The sequence below is a fragment of the Eubalaena glacialis genome, chromosome 19, assembly GCF_028564815.1.
Source record: "Eubalaena glacialis isolate mEubGla1 chromosome 19, mEubGla1.1.hap2.+ XY, whole genome shotgun sequence".
NCBI classification, from domain to species: domain Eukaryota; kingdom Metazoa; phylum Chordata; class Mammalia; order Artiodactyla; family Balaenidae; genus Eubalaena; species Eubalaena glacialis.
Window position 1 is genome coordinate 11,162,868 of NC_083734.1, and position 22,280 is coordinate 11,185,147.

General features: G+C 36.6%; 1 protein-coding gene and 1 non-coding gene across 3 annotated transcripts in view; one reads left to right on the forward strand and one right to left on the reverse strand.

Annotated features, from left to right (window-relative positions):
- The window catches only part of RABEP1 (rabaptin, RAB GTPase binding effector protein 1), a 104,908-nt gene that overhangs the window by 21,715 nt on the left and 60,913 nt on the right, over positions 1-22,280 (forward strand). The window contains exon 2 of one of the 2 annotated variants that reach the window (XM_061175483.1): positions 14,331-14,459. The exons of the other annotated variant lie outside the window; for it this stretch is intronic. Within the exon in view, the coding sequence (XP_061031466.1) occupies positions 14,331-14,459 (129 nt within the window). The remainder of the gene's footprint in view (positions 1-14,330; positions 14,460-22,280) is intronic. 2 annotated transcript variants of the gene reach the window in all.
- Positions 1,966-2,100, reverse strand: LOC133081061 (small nucleolar RNA SNORA70). The gene has a single exon (XR_009698731.1). It is a non-coding gene; the product is annotated as a small nucleolar RNA SNORA70 (small nucleolar RNA).

The following is a 22,280-nucleotide window of genomic DNA, read 5'->3' on the forward strand; positions in this document are numbered from 1 at the left end:
TTACTACGGCTGCTCCAACAAATTACCATAACTGGATGGCTTAAAACAACAGGAGTTTATTCTCTCACAGTTGAGGAGGCCAGACGTCCAGAATCAGTATCACTGGGCTGAAATCAGGTGTCAGCAGGTCTGTGCTCCTTCCAGAGGTTCTAGGGGAGCATCTGTTCCTTGCCTCTTCCCGCTTCTGGTGGCTGCTGGCATTCCTTGGCTTCCTCACTCCAATTTCTGCTTCTGTTACCACATTGCATAGTCCTCTTTGTGTCTGCTGAGGAACTCCTGTTTCTTACAAGGGTAGATGCGATTGCATTTATGGCCCACTGGATAGTCCAGGATAAACTACTGTTTTCAAGATCCTTAACTTAATTATATCTTTTACCATATAAGGTAATGTTTATACGTTTGGTGATTAGGAAATTAATACATCTGAGGGGAAGGGTTGGTTCAACCTACCACACTGATGCTCAGATTATCTCATCTTTGCCCATTAAATCCTTGTAAGTTGACTCCTTTGTTACAAAGGGAAGTCCTTTGATAAAACACCAATAGGTGCGAAGATGTTCCAGGTTTATCTTGTATACTTCCTGCCCCAGGCCAGGAATCAGAGTTTTTTCCAAGGAACCCTGGTTACTTTTTGTGGGAAACAGTATTTAGAGACCACGTTCTAGGTGCTAGGAGCATAGCATGTATTTTTCTTAGCAATTTTTCTGAAATAAATTACACTTTTACCCTGTTTTCTTAAACAGAGTACATTGGATATCACTGAATCTTTTATCAATGGCTTATTATGAACATTAGTTTTGGGACCAAGCTATATACTGGTGACTTCCCCAGTGCTGCTGAATTTTTAAAAATTAGGTTTGTTTGCTTTTACTTTAAATGTAACCAAATTCCAGTTCAGTTCTAGTCATTGTTTTATTTTATTTTTTCTCTGTGACCCAGTCATCCAGTCAGTGGGATCTGTTCCTCACTTATGGGGCTTTTCAACAAACTGCACTAATCTCTAAACTCTGTTTTTTCTATATCCTTTGTTCTCTGACTCTAAGCAAAACTAAGTTTGTTAGGAGATAAAATTGGATCTTACAGAGTATAATAGTAAGTCAGATGGGAAGGGAAGTCTACTCAGCTAAGCATTCAAATGCATGAGGTTTTCATTTCTGTTAAGCTTGAAGGCTCTTTTGGAGGCGGAGCAGTGTGGTGGGGATGGTGTGTGGAGGGCTAGTTGCTCTTTGCTGCGTGGTGAACAGTGCCAGACCTCTGGTAACAGCTTTAGTAAAGGTATTCATTTATTTGAATTTGAAAACCATTCAGTTTAGCCAATAGCTTAAAAAAAAAACAAACTTTATTTTAAAATGGTTTTAGACTTATGGAAAAGTTGGAAAGATAGGACAGAGTTTTCATATACTGCACATCCAGGTTCCCTTGTTAAAAACATGATGTATTAGTATAGTACATTTGTCAAAATTAATGAACTAATATTGACACATTTCTCCTAACTAAAGTCCCTGCTTTATTCAGATTTCCTTAGCTTTTTCTTTCTTTTTTTTTTTTGGCAGGAAAGTAGAATTTATTGGTGGGTGTGAGTAAGGAGGGGACAGTGTCAAGGCTGTCATGAGTGCAGGGCCCGCTATTTGTCCAGGGGCCACGATTAGGGATGTATTTGACCCCACAGCCATCTGGGATGAACCGCTTTTCTGCCACCATATTTTCAAATTCATCTGTATTAAACTTAGTAAATCCCCACTTCTTGGAGACATGGATCTTCTGGCAGCCAGAGAACTTCAGCTTGGCCCTGCGGAGGGCCTCAATCACATGCTCCTTGTTCTGCAGCTTGGTGCGGATGGACATTATGACTTGGCTTGTGTGGACCCTGGCCACTGTGCCCTGGGGCTTTCCAAAGGCACCATGCATACCTGTCTGGAGCCTAGATTGGGGACAGCACGCCAGTCACGAATGTCCGCTGGAAAGGGCTGTTTCCAGGGTCTCTTAGGGCAACCCATACAGGCAACAGGCTGCATACACTACGGAGGAGGCTGCCGTTTGCAGCCATTGCACACCGGGCCCCCGCGGGGAAAAGAGCATGGTTGGCTTAATTGGCTGCAAAGCCTTAGCTTTTTCTTAATAAACTTTTTCTGTTTCTAGATACTATCTAGACACCACATTACATTTAGTCACCATGTGTACTTTGGCTCCTCTGGACTGTGACAGTTTCTCTGACTTTTTGATGACCTCGTCAGTTTTAAGAAGCACTGATCCGGTATTTTGTAGACTGTCCGTCGGTTGGGATCTGGCTGATGTTTTTCTCATGAATAGACTGGGATTGTGGGTTTTGGGGAGAAGACCACACAGGTAAAGTGCCATTTTCGTTGCATCACATCAAGGATGCATACTATCAGCGTGGCTTATCAGTGTTATCTATGTTGATGCTAGCCTTGATCACCCCTGCTGGGTAGTGTTTGTTACAGTTTCAAGAAACTGAAGTTTCTCTCCCTCCCTCCCTCGCCTTTCCGTACTGTACTCCTGTACTCTTCGGAAGGAAGTCAGTATGTGCCTCCACATACTGTCATGAAATAAATCAACCGGGTTGATTATAAGCAGATTTTCCAGAGTTTTTTCTATCTTCTAACCAATGTTAACCTTTGTGGATTTTTTCTTTTTTTCTTTTAATCAGTGTCTAGCATCCTATGAGCAGTTTTTAAGAGAATGGTTATGGGAGTGACAATATGGTATGTTTCACTCAGTGTTTTTTGTTGCAAACAAAACATTTTGTCTGGTTTAAGCATAAAAGGAATTTTTGAGAAGATGTGAAGTAGTTTACAGAGTCATTGGGAAAGCAGGGAGAAATAGATTCTAGGCCATTGGTTCTCAAACTGTAGCATGCATCTCAAGAGCTTATTAAAGCACATTTCTGGGCCCCACACCCAGAATTTCTGAATCAAGATGGGGTCTGAGAATTTGCACTTTTAACATGTTCCCAGGTGATAGTGATCCTGTGGTCTCAGAAGCACACTTTGAGAATCACTGCTGTCTATGGCTAAAAGCTGCCACAGAACTGACCTGACAGGAAAGACTGTTTCCTCTGGTGCCGAGGAGCATATGAAGCTCCATTTTAATACAGTTGCTATTGCTGCTTTCACTGATGCCGTTTCTGCTTCAGGAACTGGACTAACCACTGGGAAGCTACTGAAAGCCTTCCAGCAGCAAGAATGGAACCTTGTTTCTTTACACTGCTCAGTTCTGAATTGAAGTTGCATTTGTATGTGTCTGATTGGAGAGCCTTAGGTGACATGCCTGCATTCTGGTTTCAAGGGAGACTGGGAATTTGTGTTTGAATTCTGTTTTGGAGAGCTGAAACTCATAAAATGGAATGTCTTTAAATGTAGAAAGACTAAAAAATGATGGGCAGCCATGGATATGACAGTTGTCTACTACAGCAGTGCTCTGCAAGGGGAGAAAGAACTTGCACCAGAATGTAAATTAGTGTACTGCTTCCTTCATCAGAAAATGTCTGATGAACTGAGCAATGTGCTTAGGGTCTTAGTTGATTTTATGTTCTTACACAAACTCCTTATCTTATTAGACCAGTAACAGTCTGCATACTGTAGTAGAGTAACACTGTGTTAACTGTAAAAGCACAGGGGAGAAGGGAATCTAGCGTTTTAAGATGACTGATCTTAGTGTCTAAGTTGGCCCTGAAGTATGGTGATACTTGAAGCAGGCTGGCAAATTGGGAAAAATGGAGAGTGTAAGAAAAATAGAGGTAAAACTGAGAGCTCAAAATATCCAGGGTATCACCCCCCACCATAAGCTCTCTAGAACAGTGTTGTCCGGTAGAGATGTAATGTGAGCCAAAGGGTGTAACTTTAAGTTTTTTCTAGCAGCCACATTAAAAAAGTAAAAAAAATCAAAACAAACACTTCCAAATAGAGAAAAGGTGAAATAAATTTAAAAAAATAACAGCTTTATTGAGATTTAATTCATATAGCAAAATAATTTTAATTAAATTAAAACCATTAAAACCATTTAATTTAATTAAAACCATTAATTAATTAGTGGTTTTAACTCAAAACCACTAATCTTTTAGTTGCTATGGATTTTCCTTTTCTGGACATTACATATAAATGGAATCATACAATATGTAGCCTTTGGTGTTTGGCTTCTTTCACTTAACATAATGTTTTCAAGGCTCTTGTAACTTGTCAGTACTGCATTCCTTTTTTGGACATATAATAGTCCGTTGTCTGAATATACCAAATTTTGTTTATCCATTCATCTGTTGATTGACATTTGGGTTTCCTTTTTTTTAGCTATTATGAATAATGTTTCTCTGAACATTTGTGTATAACTTTCTGTGGAAATTAATAATGTATTTTATTTACCCAGTATATTCCAGATGTTACAATTTCTACATGTGATCACTATAGAGAGTATTAATGAGATAGTAAAATTTTTTTTGTACTAAAGTCTTCAAAATTCCATATATATTTCATACTTAACACATACCTTAATTCAGATAGCCACATTTCAGGTGTTCAGTAGCCTCATGTGGCTAGTGGCTACCATATTGGAAAGCCAAGAAGTAACTCATTGGGACTTAACGTGCAAAGTGGGGAAAGTCGCAGTTTTCCCTGTGTCAGAGATGTTTGCTTGCTGGCTCCTAGACAGATATGCATTACTGTCTTGCTCCCTTTGCCTTTGATTGTTCCCAGTTGAATACTCTTCTCTCCTTTGCTTCTTTAGATCCTTGCTATCTTTTAAAATCCTGACTTATGTTCCTCTTCATCAGTGGGTTTTAGTTATTCCAGCTCACTTTTTCGTTTACTTATTTATTTAGTAAATGTTTATTGAACACCTTCCATGTGCTAGCCACAGTTCTAGGTGTTGGAAATGTAGCAACGAGCAGAGTACGTAAAGTCTCAGTTTTCACTGAGGGTCTGCTTGAGTATGGAGCAATATTTAAACAGTCAGATATTTAGAGAAATAATTTCAGGTAGTGATAAGTGCTATGAGGATAATAAAACTGGCTATGAGGATAGCACTTAGGCTGTTACCAAGCACTAATTTATTCTTGTAATTGTAAACACATACCACAATAAAGCTGATTAAAAAATAATTTATGCTAAAATTTACTAGTTTTAAGTATATAGATTCATGAGTTTTCAAAAACCTATATAGTTTGTAACCATCACCATAATTGTTTTATAGAACGTTTTACCCCAAAAAGTTCTTTCATGACGCTTTGTGGTTAAATTCCTCCCCCCACTTCTGGGCAAATGCTGATCTGCTTTCTGTCATTATCGTTTTGCCTTTTCTAGAACTTCATATAAGTGGGATCATACTTTTTGATCTGATTTCTTTCACTGAGCATGATGTTATTGAGATTTAGCCATGTTGTGTGATTAGTAATGCATTCCTTTTTGTTGCTGTCTAATATTCCATTGTATGGATACACTATTATTTGTCCATTTATAGTGGGCATTTGGGTTATTTCCAATTTTTGGCTATTATAAGTAAAGCTGCTGCGAGCATTTGTATACAAATCTTTGTGTGGAAATATGTTTTCATTTGTAGGATTTCTGTATCATATGGTAGGTGTGTGTTTGTAAGGAACAGCCAAACTGTTTTCCAAAGTGGTTGTACTATTTTGCATTCCCACCAGCAACCTTACTGACACTTGGTTAATTCAAGCACAAAATAAGGATTAAATGCAACTTCACTGATAGTGAATTCTCCGAGTTCCAAGCCAGGTCCTGAAGTGGCATGATGTAGTTCTACTTGTGAATGCCAGTAGAGTTAATAGGCATTCAGTTATTCAGAAAACTGAATTCTTTTGGCTGTTTCCTTAAGTAAGCCTTCTTTAAGTTTTAAACTTAAGATATTTAAGTTTTGAATAGCTTTCTTTGTCTTGTAAAATATTAAAATATTTAAAAATATCTAAATATCCAATATTATCTGATAATATAATATAAGCAGACTGATATCTGCTTATCAGTCCAGTGAGAGTCATGCTTTTTCTTTTTTTTTTCCAGTTTTTTTTTTCATTTTAATTTTTATTGGAGTATAGTTGCTTTACAATGTTTTGTTAGTTTCTGCTGTGCAGCAAAGTGAATCAGCTATACGTATACATATATCCCCTTTTTTGGATTTTTTTCCCATTTAGGTCACCACAGAGCATTGAGTAGAATTCCCTGTGCTATACAGTAGGTTCTCATTAGTTATCTATTTTATACATAGTATCAATAGTGTATATATGTTAATCCCAGTCTCCCAATTCATCCCACACCCCCCGCCCTTCCCCTTTGTATGCATATGTTTATTCTCTACCTCTGTGTCTCTATTTCTGCTTTGCAAATAAGATCATCTATACCATTTTTCTAGATACCACATATATGTGTTAGCATACGATATTTGTTTTTCTCTTTGTGACTGACTTCACTCTGTATGACAGTCTCTAGGTCCATCCATGTCTCTGCAAATGACACAATCATGCTTTTTCATCTGGCTTGGCATTTGGTATTTGATATACTTGAGAAGTAGAATAATACCAGTTTGTACAAATTGAATAGGTAACTATCCATTTTTATCCATGCATACTTATATCAGCTGTTGAACACAGGCTTTTGACAGTTATGGTAATTGGGCTAAATGTAATCAGAAATTAAGGTGATTGAAAAATTATCTGGTAAAATGAATGTAATGGTGGTTGAACTGTATTGTATATCTTGACCAGTATTCAAAAATGTCCATAGTTTATTTCAACCATATAGTTAGCTTTTTTAAAAAATTGAAGTACTGTTGATTTACAATGTCGTGTTAGTGTCAGGTATACAACACAGTGATTCAGTTATGTGTGTGTGTGTGCATATATTCTTTTTCAGATTCTTTTCCTTTATAGGTTATTACAAACTATTGAGTATAGGTCACTGTGCTGTACAGTAGGTCTTTGTTGGTTATCTATTTAATATATAGTAGTGTGTATAGTTTATTTTTCAAGTTATCTTTATTTGTTTCAGACTTTGCATGGTTCACATTGTCAATATATATTCCATATGGGAGTATATGGTGGAATATAGCTTTATAGCCTTTAAAAATATAGGAATAGAGCCTGGAATATAGTTTATACTGCATTGTTTATCTGCTGAACATTCCTTGAAATCCCCATTCTTTTGTTTACAGTTGCTTTTCTCTGTTTTTTACTTTTTTCAAAACTTCATTTACCTGCTTAATTGATAACTTTGCTTAAATACAATTTCTGGAACACTTAAAAAGGAATTGATTATTAAGTAAGTGATTTATGAACATTTTAGAAAATAAAATGATTTTGTAGTTATCACTAGGAAGAATCTCTAGAACAAGTTGAGCCTAATGTACATTTCCGTTTTTTTTAAGGACAGTTATCAACCTGAAATTATTTAAATTCTGAAGTTGTTAATAGTAACATTTGAGTGCCTGTTATATGTGAGTTGCTTTTATATGATGGTATATTTAATCTTCATTGCATGTGATACTCTGCAAAATGGGTATCATCTTTATTTTAATGAAATCTTGGAAAGGTTAAACTGTTTTCCCCAGTTCATATAATGGAAGTGCTTGGGTTTGGGTTGAAGCACAAGCCTCTCTGACTCTGAAACTGTAGATGGCTTAATTTTGAATTTTAATAAGGCATTTGACTATACTGGTATGAAATCATGGATAAGATGAAATGTGATTTGATACTGAGGATAGTTGGAATGAATTTGTAACTAATAGAGCAATCTAATATATCAATATCAACCTCTCCTGAGATCTCGGGTGATGCACCAAAGGGCTCTATCTCTAGCTTTAACTTAAAACTTTGTTTTCAAACAAAACTCTGCAGTATGGCTGAACCACACTAGTATAGGTTGGAGGAAGCCTTGGCTTAAGTTTAAGTGAAAAGGATTTAAGGACAGTGTTAGATTAACATTAATATTACGGGCTAACAATGACAATGTGAGGTCATGGCCAAAAAAAGCTAGGGTAAATTTACAGTACATTAGCCCCCAGATATAATGTTTCTACTAAGCTGGTATTGTGTTAGGATCAGTGTGTCCTATTTTATGTAGAATTTTGACTAACTGTAGTGTGCAGAGAGAGCAACTGAGATAATGAAGAATTTAGAAGGTATTAAAGGGTTAGGAGATGTTTCATCTGGAGAAGAAAGGAGAGGGCAAGTATAGATGTTAGATATTAGAAATTTTCCTTGCTAATTCTGTAGGCCAGAAATAAGGTCTCTCAGGAAGATGATTTAGGGTCCTGTTACTAAAAACAGATATCTCTAACAGATGACCAATTGTCCAAGTAAAGGGGGAAAGATAATCTAAAATCTCTTGATGGTGGAATTGGCTACCCCATGAGGCAGTGAACTGAGTTATTAGATTTGTGTTCATGTGTAAGCCACATGATCACACGTCTGTGTTGTTACAGAAATGGATTCCTGCATGAGTTAGGAATTGTTGGTTTTCAAACTATTTTAACCTCTCTCCACAGTAAGAAACACTTTTTCCATTGCAACCCAGTTATGAAATAACACATACCCATATTAAATGTGTTGCTGATATTTCCTATTATATTTTATTAACTTTAAAAAGCAGACTGCTGGGGCTTCCCTGGTGGCACAGTCGTTAAGAAGCCGCCTGCCAATGCAGGGGACACGGGTTCGAGCCCTGGCCCAGGAAGATCCCACATGCCGCGGAGCAGCTAAGCCTGTGTGCCACAACTACTGAGCCTGCGCTCTAGAGCCCGCGAGCCACAACTACTGAGCCTGCGTGCCGCAACTACTGAAGCCCGGGCGCCTAGAGCCCGTGCTCCGCAACAAGAGAAGCCACCACAATGAGAAGCCCGCGCACCGCAACGAAGAGTAGCCACCGCTCGCCGCAACCAGAGAAAGCCCGCGCGCAGCAACAAAGACCCAATGCAGCCAAAAAAAAATAAAATAAATAAATTAAAAATAAATAAATAAAAGGCAGATTGCTAATCACTAAATTGATGTAACAACTCACTAATGGATTGACATTTAGTTTGAAATACACTGGACTAGAATAATCTCTAAAATCCTTGCAACACTATGATCCTAATTATTCCCACTCAATTGTGTAAACTACAAATTAGACCCAGAAAATTCCACACTGCAAATGGCTAGAGGTTATTAGTTAATTTTGATCATTAACATCTCTAGGGAGGCTGAAAATTAGAAAATATTCTTGTGTCTTTTGATTCTTCCCACCTTTATCCTTGCCACCCCTGCTACCCCTCCCCCAAATCAGTCTTTTCCATCCTTAATTCTGCTTTTGCCCTTTTGAAGACTCTTCTTAATTAGTTTTTCATTATCTCATTTTCCACCTGAATTAAAATTTGGTGCCAGTTTGTTCTTTCATTTAATATTTTTCCTGGATTTATAACAACATTTTCAAGTCGTTTACATAAACACCTAATCTTTACATGAGAAATAATTGACTTTCTTATTTGAAACCCATCATTTTAAAAGTATTATTATCTTTTATCTGAAATATTATGACGTGTAATTATTTAAGAGAGTTGCAAAAAAGAATAAAGAAAATAAGGATTTTCACTTTGGTTCACATAACGAAGGCTAAGACGACATTCTGTGTAAACTTCATCACCAGATGTTTTTTTGTTTTAGAATGGTTCATCTGAGTAAATGGACAAGGTAAAAGGATGCAGTTTCTTAAAGTTGCTAAAGTCAGAGTTTGGAGGATTATATGAAGTGAAATGACAACTTTCTATTATACTAAAGAATTTATGATTATCTTTAGTATTATGGAAAAAGTGATTCCCAAATGCCATATCTGTTTCCTCTAATATTGTAAAGTGATTGGTAATGTTAATCCAATTACCTGCTTGTGGACTGCTTTACTTTACTTTCTCTTTTCCCCTTCCTTTTTGAGGCATGCTAAGTAATTGTGGATTTACTTAATATTCTCTAAACAAAGCACAATTCAGTGGGTAGATTTACTGCAAATTATAATCATTTTTAGTAATTCCTCAAAGAGGCTGGACATGATTAGTTTTCACAGTACAGGGAGAAGGTAGTTTGCTAGCTGGAAGGCCACTTCTGAAATAGAAGAGATTTATTTATTTATTTATTTATTTTTGGGCCACACCATGTGGCATGTGGGATCTTAGCTCCCTGACCAGGGATCGAACCCATGCTCCCTGTAGTGGAAGCTTGGAATCTTAACCACTGGACCACCAGGGAAGTCCCGAGATTATTTTTTTAGAAAATTTATCTGTTTTAGCAAATTGTTTGTCCTGGGAAAATATAAGTGTAGTTTTAAAAAACGACTATTTAGTGTGTTAAAATATTTTAAGACCGCTGAAGTAAGTTATGTGCACTTTTTATGAGCAGAGAGATTGAGATGGAGCAATAAGATAAAATTATAATCAGTAAAACTAAAAAAAAAAGATGAAGTACCTTATTATCTTTTAATTTAAACCCAATCAATGTAATTTATCCCTTTTTAAAAAAAATTACTTATTTTTGGCTGCGTTGGGTCTTCGTTGCTGCTTGCGGGCTTTTTCTCTAGTTGCGGCGAATGGGGGCTACTCTTCGTTGCAGTGCACGGGCTTCTCACTGCGGTGGCTTTTCTCATAGCGGGCCACGGGCTCTAGGCGCACGGGCTTCAGTAGTTGTGGCTCATGGGCTCCAGAGGGCAGGCTCAGTAGTTGTGGAGCATGGGATTAAGTTGCTCTGTGGCATGTGGGATCTTCCTGGAGCAGGGGTGGAACCCGTGTCCCCTGCATTGGCAGGCAGATTCTTAACCACTGCATCACCAGGGAAGTCCCTAATTTATCCTTTTAATTATGCTTTGATTCAGAGAGGCAACCACTCTGAATATAACTTGGCATATTCTTGCCAGTCTTTTTTTAATACATATATTTTCCAAAGATCATATTATGTTATATCTAATTTTGTCTTAATCTTTTAATGTAATTTTTCTGACTTGATAATTATTCCATTGGATGGGTGTACGTACCTACCATACTTAACAGTTTCATTTTAAAAACCAGTGATACACAGGTTAAGACTTCTGAGTTTCAGGAACTGTTCAGATTCTTTTGTTCCACTGGAGTTATGCTTTTTTCTTTTTTCCTTGAAATAGGTGTTTTCTTGGATCTTGAACATTTTTAAACAAAAAGATTCTTATTGTAGTAATATTTGACCTAGACTGTATTTTTTTTCTTTTCCCATGATAATGTCTCATCAAATTTAGTACACTTAGAGGAATGTAATAGTAGGACGCAGCTTGAGGCTTAAAGATATTTTTAAGTTATTACATATTCTCCCATTCATATCAAAATTAGGGAAGGAGATATACCTAAGAATTATTGAATATTTCCTTCATTTATTTGCCATATTATTCTTTTCTTTCTGTATTGTTGCTTAATTCAGACATTTTGGAAGGCAGCTATGCTCACCCCTGTACCACCAATGCAGACATTTTGAATAAATGATGTAATAATTTTTCCCTTTGGATGTCAAGCATTAAAAGAAGCCATTGCATAACATAGTGTTCCCCCTTTTTTTATTACTCAAATGAAGGTAGCGATATACAGAATGTGTGGAATGTTTAACAAAGGCTGATATACTAATAGCTCTCAGCTGTGAGTTACAGCAGGCTTAATATTGTTGAAGTTGGTGTTAACAATTTGTCCGTGTTGATACATGGTGGTAGGGAAGGATATGAGCTGGAAGTCTAAGCATGGAACTGAGTCAGAATCATGAGGCTGGAAGTGACTTCTGGTCTTTTGTCAAAGCCAGTCGATCACTCTGCTGTTTTCCCTTATTCATTAAAAAAAAAATTTTTATTTATTTATTTGGCTGCGCCAGGTCTTAGTTGTGGCGCACGGGATCTTTAGCTGTGGCATGTGGGATCTAGTTCCCTGACCAGGGATCGAATCCCGGCCCCCTGCATTGGGAGTGTGGAGTCTTAACCTCTGGACCACCAGGGAAGTCTCTCCTTATTCATTTAATATCAGTAAATCTCACTAGTTTACAGCTAACATCCTTTTTTTTTCTATATGCCAGGCTAAGTGGTTTTTACATGAACTATTAGCTAGGTATTGTGAACTGCTCGTCACCATGTTAGAAAAATAATAAAGTATTTTGTGTGATGAGATCTGTTTTCAGTTTGATTTGTGGTTGGTTGCTCATGCATTATGATATAGGATATGCCTGTTTGTAAACTTTCTTACTGTCTTATGCAAGGTGAATTGATTTTTCTACATATAGCAGTAGAGGCATTCTTGTAAAAAGCAGTTGTTTTGGTCTTCGTGTTGTAGAATTGCAGTATGTTAGAAGTACTTGAGGTGGATTTAAAAAAAATTTGGGGGGGGGATTTTAAATTTTTTTATTAAGAAAACAAATAAAGGAGTTACTTGGTGTATCCTCAATGGGATCATGACTCCTGGAATTGAAATTTGTTCTGAATCGTGGAGAGAGGCAGCCAGACCTGTGGGTGTGGATGGCGCCTGAACTGTGGGTCAGAGCCAGGACAGCGTTGGGAGTAGTGGAAACACACTTAATCTTTCTTGGCTGTAATTTTAAAGGCTGCATTTTAGTTTTTATTGATTCATTAGCCTTCGCTCCTAAATACAAATATAATGTTGAAAGGTATGGACATTTTGTGTGTGTGTGTGTGTGTACGTATGTGAGTGTGTTTTAGTAGAAGGTAGTAGTGGGTGGGAGTGTAGTTGTTAGGGAAAAGTAAGAACAGAGGGATCCTGCTTTTTCTTCTTTCTTTATTTTCCAGTGCCCTTCCTTAACCCATGTATTAATCAGTAGGTACCAGTAACTTTAAAATGTTAAGTGGAAAATTTGCTTAATTTATTTAACAATTGGAATTGGACAATAAAAATACCAAGACAAGGAAATAGCACAGAGAACCCATTTCCTTCATGATTTCAAATGGTAAATATGAAATAACTGCATGTTTCCTCCTTCCAGTGGATTCTCCATCCTTGTCTTTCTCCGAAGGTTAGCACATGTTCAGATGACCAGATGTCATTCTTTGCTTTGACCTAAAGATCCTAGATGTTTGCTCCTCAAAATGACTCCTTACCTTTAATGACATGGAACTCAAAGCAGCTGTCATTTCCTTTTTTTGCCATGGATTGCATCGATGCTGTTAGATCTGTAGTGAAGCTAGTCTGAAGATGTCATGGGAATGAACAAATAGTGGTTTTAGTTAATTGTTTATTATCAAAGGAATTGTAGAGAACTTTGAAAAGCACATGGAAGAAATTAATGAGCCATAATTCTATTTCTCATAGACAAATCATTGGTGCATTTTTTCCAGTCTTTTTTCTGTGTGTTATAAAATTATAATCTCGATTAAATTGAGTAATAGGTTGTGGGGGGAAGACCTTCAGAGATAATCTCAGATCATGGTTAAAATTTTAGTAAATCATCATTATCTGGGGGTGGCTCGTTGTAGGGAACTGAGACCTCTGCTGACCTAGGTAATCAGGCAGAGGTGTTAGTACTGATAAGTATCCCCTGGAGCGATTAGGGTCATAACTTTGTGGCTAGGTTGCTGTTGGGGAAAAGGAGGAGGTCAGGGGTTTGGACTCCTGAATTTCCCTCTCCTTTCTTGAACCAAAAGACCCTCTGGGTTTGGTCAGGATAGGTGTTTATATAATTAGCTGTGGCCAAATTATAGAGCCCCTAAAGTAAAAATGTGTCCCAATCCCTGCCATACCACAATCAAATTAATCTAAAAACCAGATAATCTCCCAGTCATTGAGAGTTCATACAGAATGTACGATTCTGTATCCTTTCTATATGAAAGGTTTCTTGATTATGATTTCAGTATAATGGTAATGAATCATCTTGAAATTGGGAGAGTAGGTCAGGCTGGTATGGCTGTCCTAATCAGGGTGCCCTTTAGATTTTGCTCATAACACTTGAGAGAGACAGAAGCTAGCAAGATTGGTAGTGGGTTCATTTGTGGGGTAAATAGCCCAAATAATCCAATATTTAACGATTCTGTAAGTGGATTGACATTCTGTCAGTTATACAAAGGAACTTAGAAGCCTTCTTTTGGGAAATTTGCTTTATGCGATTCTCCATATACGTGCTGTTTCACTTTACATGATTCATTCACAATGTGTGTATTAAGTCTAGGAGAAGTGTCTTTTTTGAAAAATGAGAATTTCCTAGAATATATTAGATCTTTGGAAGAAGGTTGACCACTTTTTCATTATAGAAATGTGTAGCCGCAATACTAATTTATTCTTGTAACTTAATTTATGAATAAAAGTTATTACTTGTTAACTAGTATTTTTCTTTCCAGTTTCTCTTCAGCAACGGGTAGCAGAATTGGAAAAAATTAATGCAGAATTTTTACGTGCAAAGCAGCAGCTTGAGCAAGAATTTAATCAAAAGAGAGCAAAATTTAAAGAGTTGTATTTGGCTAAAGAGGGTAAGTTTATAAGTCTTCCCCTAACCCCCATACTAAAACTGCCTTAAAATGTCAAGTTTCTTGGTAGTACAATGTTAATTTTATCATTGAATAAATCTTGATTTTATTTCTACTTGCATAGTATAATAGAAGCCTATTTAGAGGCTAGGGTTAATAATGAAATTGAAAAACAAGTTGAATAATGCATTATTCAGATATTCCTTTGTCTTTTGCCCTTGATGATATTTAAGATGGTAGGCTAGATAGTCCTGGGACACAGGACTTTCAGTCCCCTTAGCACTTGGGAGATAGCCCCGGGCAAATCAGGACTGTTGGCATTCTAATAATAGCCTTAGCCGTGTTATAGTAAAACTGACATTTCATGTAATTTATTCAACAAATGTTAATTGTCAGTTAATATGTTTAATACCTACTTTGAGGTGGGCATTGTGCCTAGGTGCTGGGTATACAGAAGGGGCAAGATTCATGTGGCTCTTTTACTCATAGGAGTTGAACTCTACTGAGGAAAACAGATTAAGTAATAGTGAGTTGTTTAAAAAAAAAAAAGCAAAGTGTATAAGGCAAATGTATGGGAGCATATCACGAGGGAGATCTACTCTGAAGGATGAGGGAAAGGGTTTACATTTTGGGTATTGACATAGGAAAGTATAGATAGGATTTCCACAGCCCTCTAGACCAGTGAGTGATTCTCAAAGTGTGATTGTGGAATAGCAGCGTCAGCATTATTATCTCCTGGGAAACTTGTTAGAAATGCAAAATTTTGGATCCTACCCCAGACTTATTGAGCCAGACACTCTGGGATTAGGGTCTAGCAGTCAGTGTTTTAAGAAGCTCACCAGGTAATTCCGATGCACACCAAATTTTGGGAACCACTGTTCTAGTATAGACCAGCAGCTCTCAAACTTTAAAGTGGATGAAAATCACCTGGAGAACTTGTTGGAACATGGTATGTTGGGCTGGAGCCTGAGAATCTGCATTTCTAATAAACTTGTAGGCGATTGCAGTATGGGCAGTCCAAGGGCCACAGTTTGAGAACCACTACTATCGACCAGTGATCCTTCAACTTTTCAGTTTATATACTCTGTAAAATGATTATAAACATCCCTCACACCTTAAAAGTTTTTAAATTTTAAACGTAAAAAATTCGAAGGATGTAAATTCTATTGTATTGTTAATACTGACAATTTAAACTAAAACTTCATGCTTTAAAACATATCCAGTGGAATCAATCATAGTGATTTAATATCCATCACCATCCATTTAATAAAAAATACATGAATAAATTCTTCAGGAATTTTACATTTTTCTCCTCCTTGTGTTAGGTGTTCTTTTTTTTTTTAACGTCTCCCTCAGAATTTTATTCTAAAAAGTGTTTTTTAGCACACAGACCTGAGTGTGCATCAGAATTTTACCTATAGGGTTTGTTAAAACAAAGATTGCTGGGCCGCACCCCCAGAGTTTCTGATTCACTAGGTCTGTGGGATCCTAGAATTTGCATTTCTGGAAAGTTACCAGGTGATGCTGATATTGTTGGTTCAGGGGCCACACTTTGAGAACCACTGGCCTAAAGTAATATTTTGTGCTTGAAAGCCATTAAAAAAAATTGGTCAGACGTCTCTGCAATAAAAATATGCATGTAAATTCTTTTGTATTGAGATATCATTACAGTTAAAGTACGCAATTGATTACATAAATATTGTACACACTTAAAAAAGAATTATTAAGTTGTAAAAATTATTGGAAATGCAGGTCTTATGAGATATATTGGTTCTCCCTCCCAATTAAGTCATTAACATCTGGTGAATATTATTAATGTCTAGAAAAAGGTATGTTTCAGTTTTTTTTTTTTAATAGATGTAAGTTGGGAGTTCCCTGGTGGCCTAGTGGTTAGGATTCTGGGCTTTCACTGCTATGGCCCAGGTTCAATCACTGGTCAGGGAACTGAGATCCCACAAGCCGCACAGCGTGGCAAAAAAAAAAAAAAAGATATAAGTTAAGCCCTTGATCTCATAAATAAGTAGACGGAAATAGAAGTGGTATTTTTTTTTTTAAATAGTGACTTTTAGTCTCTTAACTCTTTCTGAATTACTTGTTAAATCACATAGTGCTCTAGCTTCAAAAATATTTTTATTCTATAGGCTGACAACTCAAATAGATCTTCTGTCAGTTTTGTTGAAATAGACTTTGCAATCCACATGACCTGCCAAAAGATTTGTTACCCAGTTATTAGTCATTCACTTTTTAAAAATAAGTTTGTTTATTCATTTATTTCTGGCTGTGTTGGGTCTTCGTTGCTGCACGCGGGCTTTCTCTAGTTGCGGCGAGCGGGGGCTACTTTTCATTGCGGTGTGCAGGCTTCTCATTGCAGTGGCTTCTCTTGTTGCGGAGCACGGGTTCTAGGCGCGTGGGCCTCAGTAGTTGTGGCATGTGGGCTCAGTAGTTGTGGCTCGCGGGCTCTAGAGCGCAGGCTCAGTAGTTGTGGCTCGCGGGCTCTAGAGCGCAGGCTCAGTAGTTGTGGCACACGGGCTTAGTTGCTCCGCGGCATGTGGGATCTTCCCAGAGCACGGCTTGAACCCGTGTCCCCTGCATTGGCAGGCGGATTCTTAACCACTGAGGCACCAGGGAAGCCCAGTCATTCACTTTTTTGTTACTGACATTGATATTTTAAATTGTTCCTCTGGTTTGATATCACAGAGAAGTTTTTACACAGTAAGGTAGTAAACCATAGTAAAACTCAGGATGGGTGAAAGCCTTTCATTTGTTAAGTAGGGAGAAGGGTGTTAAGAAAAGGAAGGTGGGCAAAGAGACTCTACACATAAATACCCCTCTGTTTTAGGAAAGATTATTTATGGAAGTTGAGGATCTAGAGTTTGATTCCTTTAAAACAACATGTGCCTATGAATCCCTTGGAAAGTCTTTACGTACCCCCTCGGGTACATGTACCCCACTTTGAAGACCACTGTCCCGGAGTGGTGTTATTCAGACTATATGTTGTAACTCACTGATGGATAGCAAAATTGAGTGCGTTGTGACCAGCAAGTTTTAAAAAGAAATGCAGTGGAAAATAACAGAGCATATTATTTACTTGGTACGGTTAAGTAAATATAATTGAACAAAATTTTTTGTTTCAGTTACATATACACACGTATGTATAGAGTTGTGTGATAAAATATATTTTTTGCTGTGAATTGTGGTAAAAGCAGTTTGAAAGCCACTGTTCAATAGGATGGAAGATTCCTAGGCCTCACAGAATTCAGCCCGTGGCTTAGAAAGGTTTACTGACTGTAGTGTGGGATGGGATTCTGTTTTCTCGTGGGTTGCAGGAGGGCTGGCTGTTCCCTATTAATTTTGTTCCTTCATAGGATGACAAGGAGCTGGGAAAGCTGGTGTTCCTGTCTAGGCATGGTGGCAGTCTTCAAGGCACTGTGGAGGTTGGGATGAATGAAATATGGTTTTCATCTTCAAGAAAGTATAGTCTGCTGGGGTAGATAACACATTTTGCACACTATCATTGTTATTTGAATATATGTTGTTGTCCTGAGAAATGAGTTCTGTCCAGTTCTTCAATATGTTCATGTGAATTTGTTAACATCTCCCTTTTAAATTTCGTTTTAACCTTGAATTGATGAAATACTACTTTAAACTCTGTGCAATGGTATGTTCTTGTCAGGGTGAGTGTAATACATTTTAGTGTGTATGTATGAGGTCGTGGCAGTATTTCCTGTGATGACCAATTCAAACTCACTGTGATACTAGCTAGTGGCATTCTCTTTTCTCTTCACTTCTCACAACCAATAATTCTGACGCTTGATCATCCTCTCTACACTTTTTTCTTTCAGTCTTTGCTTATCCAATAAATTCAAGTTTATCTTGTCCAAAGTTTGTTCATTTTGCTTTCTGTTTTTCTCTGTCCCCAAATAAAGATGCTAGGGTTTCCTTTGTTTCCTTATCTTCTTCTTTGAAATTATAAAATTGACTTTTCTGTGAAATTCTGAAGAAATGAAAATGACTAAGAACCTCTCATTTCTGAAATACATTATCAATTGCAGTTTTATATCTCTAAGCAGCTTGTAATATGGGTTTGTTCAAAAACATGCGTGGTATGTTAAATTGCTTTGACTACATCTAGACCCAATGAATAATCTGTATGTGTACTATTGTATCTTTACTATCTGATGTTCTCAATGAACTTAAACTGGCCATAAAGAACAGGTGAGGTAACTTATTACAAAATTTCAAAGGGAATAAATACTGTGATCCTTTTTAAGAGTTTTTGGTGTCATTTCTAAAGAAATTGCACAGTGTGTAAAAGGTAAATGTTGATTTAGTTTATGGCTTGGCTGTTTGCCTATATCATAATAAAAAACAAATTGAAAGATGTCCTCTAAAGCAGCAGCTTATATTATTGCATGAAGTATAAATCTAGTCTTCTATGATTGTCACAGGTGATAACAGTATAAGCCATGGTTTTGATGTGTTCAGTAGTCTTTGTTTTATCTTTCAGCAAACCAGGTCACAGTAACCCCAGAAGTCCAAACATTGGTGTTTTTCCCAATAAGAATAGCTTTTGCTTTGGCGTTGTAATAGCTGTGCTTTCATTTATTTGGAGAGTGGCTGAAATATAAGTGCAAATAGTAATGAGGAGTGCTAATAAAAGGGATTATTACCTCTTGACTCCTCTTACTGTCTGTTCCTGCCTTAGTACCCATTCTTTTCCCAGCTGTCTTCAACTGGGAATGTTATAAATATTTCTGAAAGTTTTGTTGCTTTTCTGTTGAACTTGAAAAAGGGATTTAGCTTTCAAAAAAAAGTTTTTGATTTAGCTCTCTGCTTTAACCAATTTCAGTACAAAGATTGGCACTGCAACAGTGTTTGTGTCTTGGAAATCCTCAATCTTGGGCAATGAGTAAGAGCCTGTTACACGAGGGAGCAAACAAAAGGCCATAGAGTTCTCAATTTGAAGGAGAATAGTAGAAATAGAGCTCATGTTAGTCACCAGAAGACAGTGGAATTTTCTAGTGGTGTTCAAAAGGATTTTGTACATGGTTATAACATATATAAAGCTCTGATGCTAACTAACCAGAGCGATAGTTAAAAGCTAGGTTTAGGAAGATATTTATGGTTCAGATGCCTTAAGTTGGTACTTAGATATGGAAATAAAACTAGAGTATATTTAAAAAATTAAAAACCATTAGAAATCTTGGAAACAATAAATAAATTGAAATAAGGTAAGTAGATGGTTTAAATGGTAGACACAGATTTTAAAAATTAGAAAATGGTATTGAGGAGTTCTCCCTCCCAGTGAGACAAAGAGAGAAATATCAAAGAGCAATTGACACGGAGGATGAGTTGAGTCTCCAACACACATCAAAAAGAATTCCAGGAGAAGAGAATGGAGGGAGTAGTAGAGAATATTTGAGGAGATAATAACTGAGATTTTTTCAAGCATTAGGAAACAGAAGTGAGTCCTCAACATAAATACTGAGTACCAAGTAGGGTAAATAATAGTAAATTTATACTTTGACACATCTTAAACTGTGGAACCTCAAGAATGAAAAGAAAATATTGAAAACTACCAGAGGGAAGTAATAATTATGCTGACAGGAGATACCACATAAGCAGAATAGATGCCTGGAGACAATGAAATAAGATCTTCAGAGTGCAGAGAAAAAGCAGTTGTCAACCTAAAATTTTATGTACAGCTAAATTATTTAAGAGGGAGAGCAAATAAGATATTTCAGGCATACAAAACCTGAGAGCATTTATCGCCCACCTAAATCACCAGAAGAACTAGTAAAGATAACATTTACAAGAAAAGTAAACATAGAGGGAACATATAGGATATAAGAAACAGTACCAACCATAGAAACTAATAAATCTGACTATAAAAAACAAAACCAAAAAACTTCTGAGTTCATTTCAATTTTTTAAAAGAAGAAAATAAAACAAACGAGGCAATAATAACAAAATTGGAACTTATGGCAAACAGCATTGCAGGGATATAGAAGGGTATTTCACAATGAATGAAACAGTCTACAAAGAGAATTTAATAATCATGAACTTGTCTGTACCTAACAAAATAGCCATGGCATGTCATAAAAACACAAAAGGTAATAGAATTACAAGAAGTTGATAACTGCACACATATGAGATGTTTAACATTATATCAATTGCTAGATCAAGCAGTAGGTAGATGTAACAACTTTGAGCAACGGAATTTTAAAAAGTTTGATCCCCTAGGAATGATGTACCCAAGAAACTGAAAATATACATTCCTTTATATTCATAAGGAGCACTTAAAATATTGTGTATATCTTAAAGGATTACTCAACATATTTTAAAAGTCAAGCTGCTACCATGTTTTGTTACCTATCGCAGAAAGATTTTAAGCAACAATGTAAATGTTTTTTAAAGTTTGGAAACTAAGAATGCATTCTTGTTGCTCATGAGTTCAAGAGGAAATCATAATGAAGATTGCAAAATACTTAGAATACAATGAAGATACTTGTGGGATGCAGCTAAAACAGTACTTTGAAAATAAGCTTATAACTTTAAAAACATTTATTAAAATTAATTTCTTAAAAGACATGAGGAATTGAAACTAAATGATCTAAATGTTCAACTCCAGAAGCTAGAAAAAAGAGTGAACCCAAAGGAAATAGAAGAAATAAAATAATAATAGAGGGCTTCCCTGGTGGTGCAGTGGTTGAGAATCTGCCTGCCAATGCAGGGTACACAGGTTCGAGCCCTGGTCTGGGAAGATCCCACATGCCGCGGAGCAACTAGGCCCGTGAGCCACAACTACTGAGCCTGCGCGTCTGGAGCCTGTGCTCCGCAACAAGAGAGGCCGCGATAATGAGAGGCCCGCACACCGCGATGAAGAGTGGCCCCCACTTGCCACAACACACGAGAGAAAGCCCTCGCACAGAAACGAAGACCCAACACAGCCATAAATAAATAAATAAATACATTAAAAAAAAAAAAAGAAATCAATGAAATAGAAAGCAAAGTTAAGAGTTAAGCTCAATAAAATCAGAAGCACATGTTTTGGATGAAAACTCTAATTTGAAAAGATACAAGTGTTCATAGCACTATATTTTTAAAAATTAAAAAAAAATTTTAATTGAAATATAGTTGATTTACAGTGTTACAGATACCACATGGTGTTTGTCTTTCTGTATCTGACTTACTTCACTTAATATGATAACCCTATTTATAATAGCTAAGACATGGAAACAACCCAAGTGCCCATTAACAGATGATTGGTTTAAGAAGATGTGATATATAGAGATACACACACACGCACACACACGCGCGCACACACACACACACACACACACAATGGAATACTTTTCAGCCATAAAAAAGAATGAACTATTGCCATTTGCAGCCACATAGATGGACCTAGAGAATATCATACTAAGTGAAGTAGGTTAGAGAAAGACAAATATATGATACCACTTATATGTAGAATCTAAAAAATAATACAAACGAATCTATATACAAAACAGAAACAGAGTCACAGACATAGAAAACACACTTAAGGTTACCAAAGGGGAAAGGGAGATGGGGAGGGATACATTAGGCATATGGGATTAACAGGTAACAAACTACTATACATAAAATAGATAAACAATAAGAATTTACTATATAAAACAGGGAACTGTATTCAATATCTTATAATAACCTATAATGGAAAATAATATAAAAAATATGTAACTGAATCACTTTGCTGTATACTTGAGACTAACACAATATTGTAAATCAACTATACTTAAACTTAAAAAAAAAAACACATCTTTTGGTTAAAAAAACTAATAA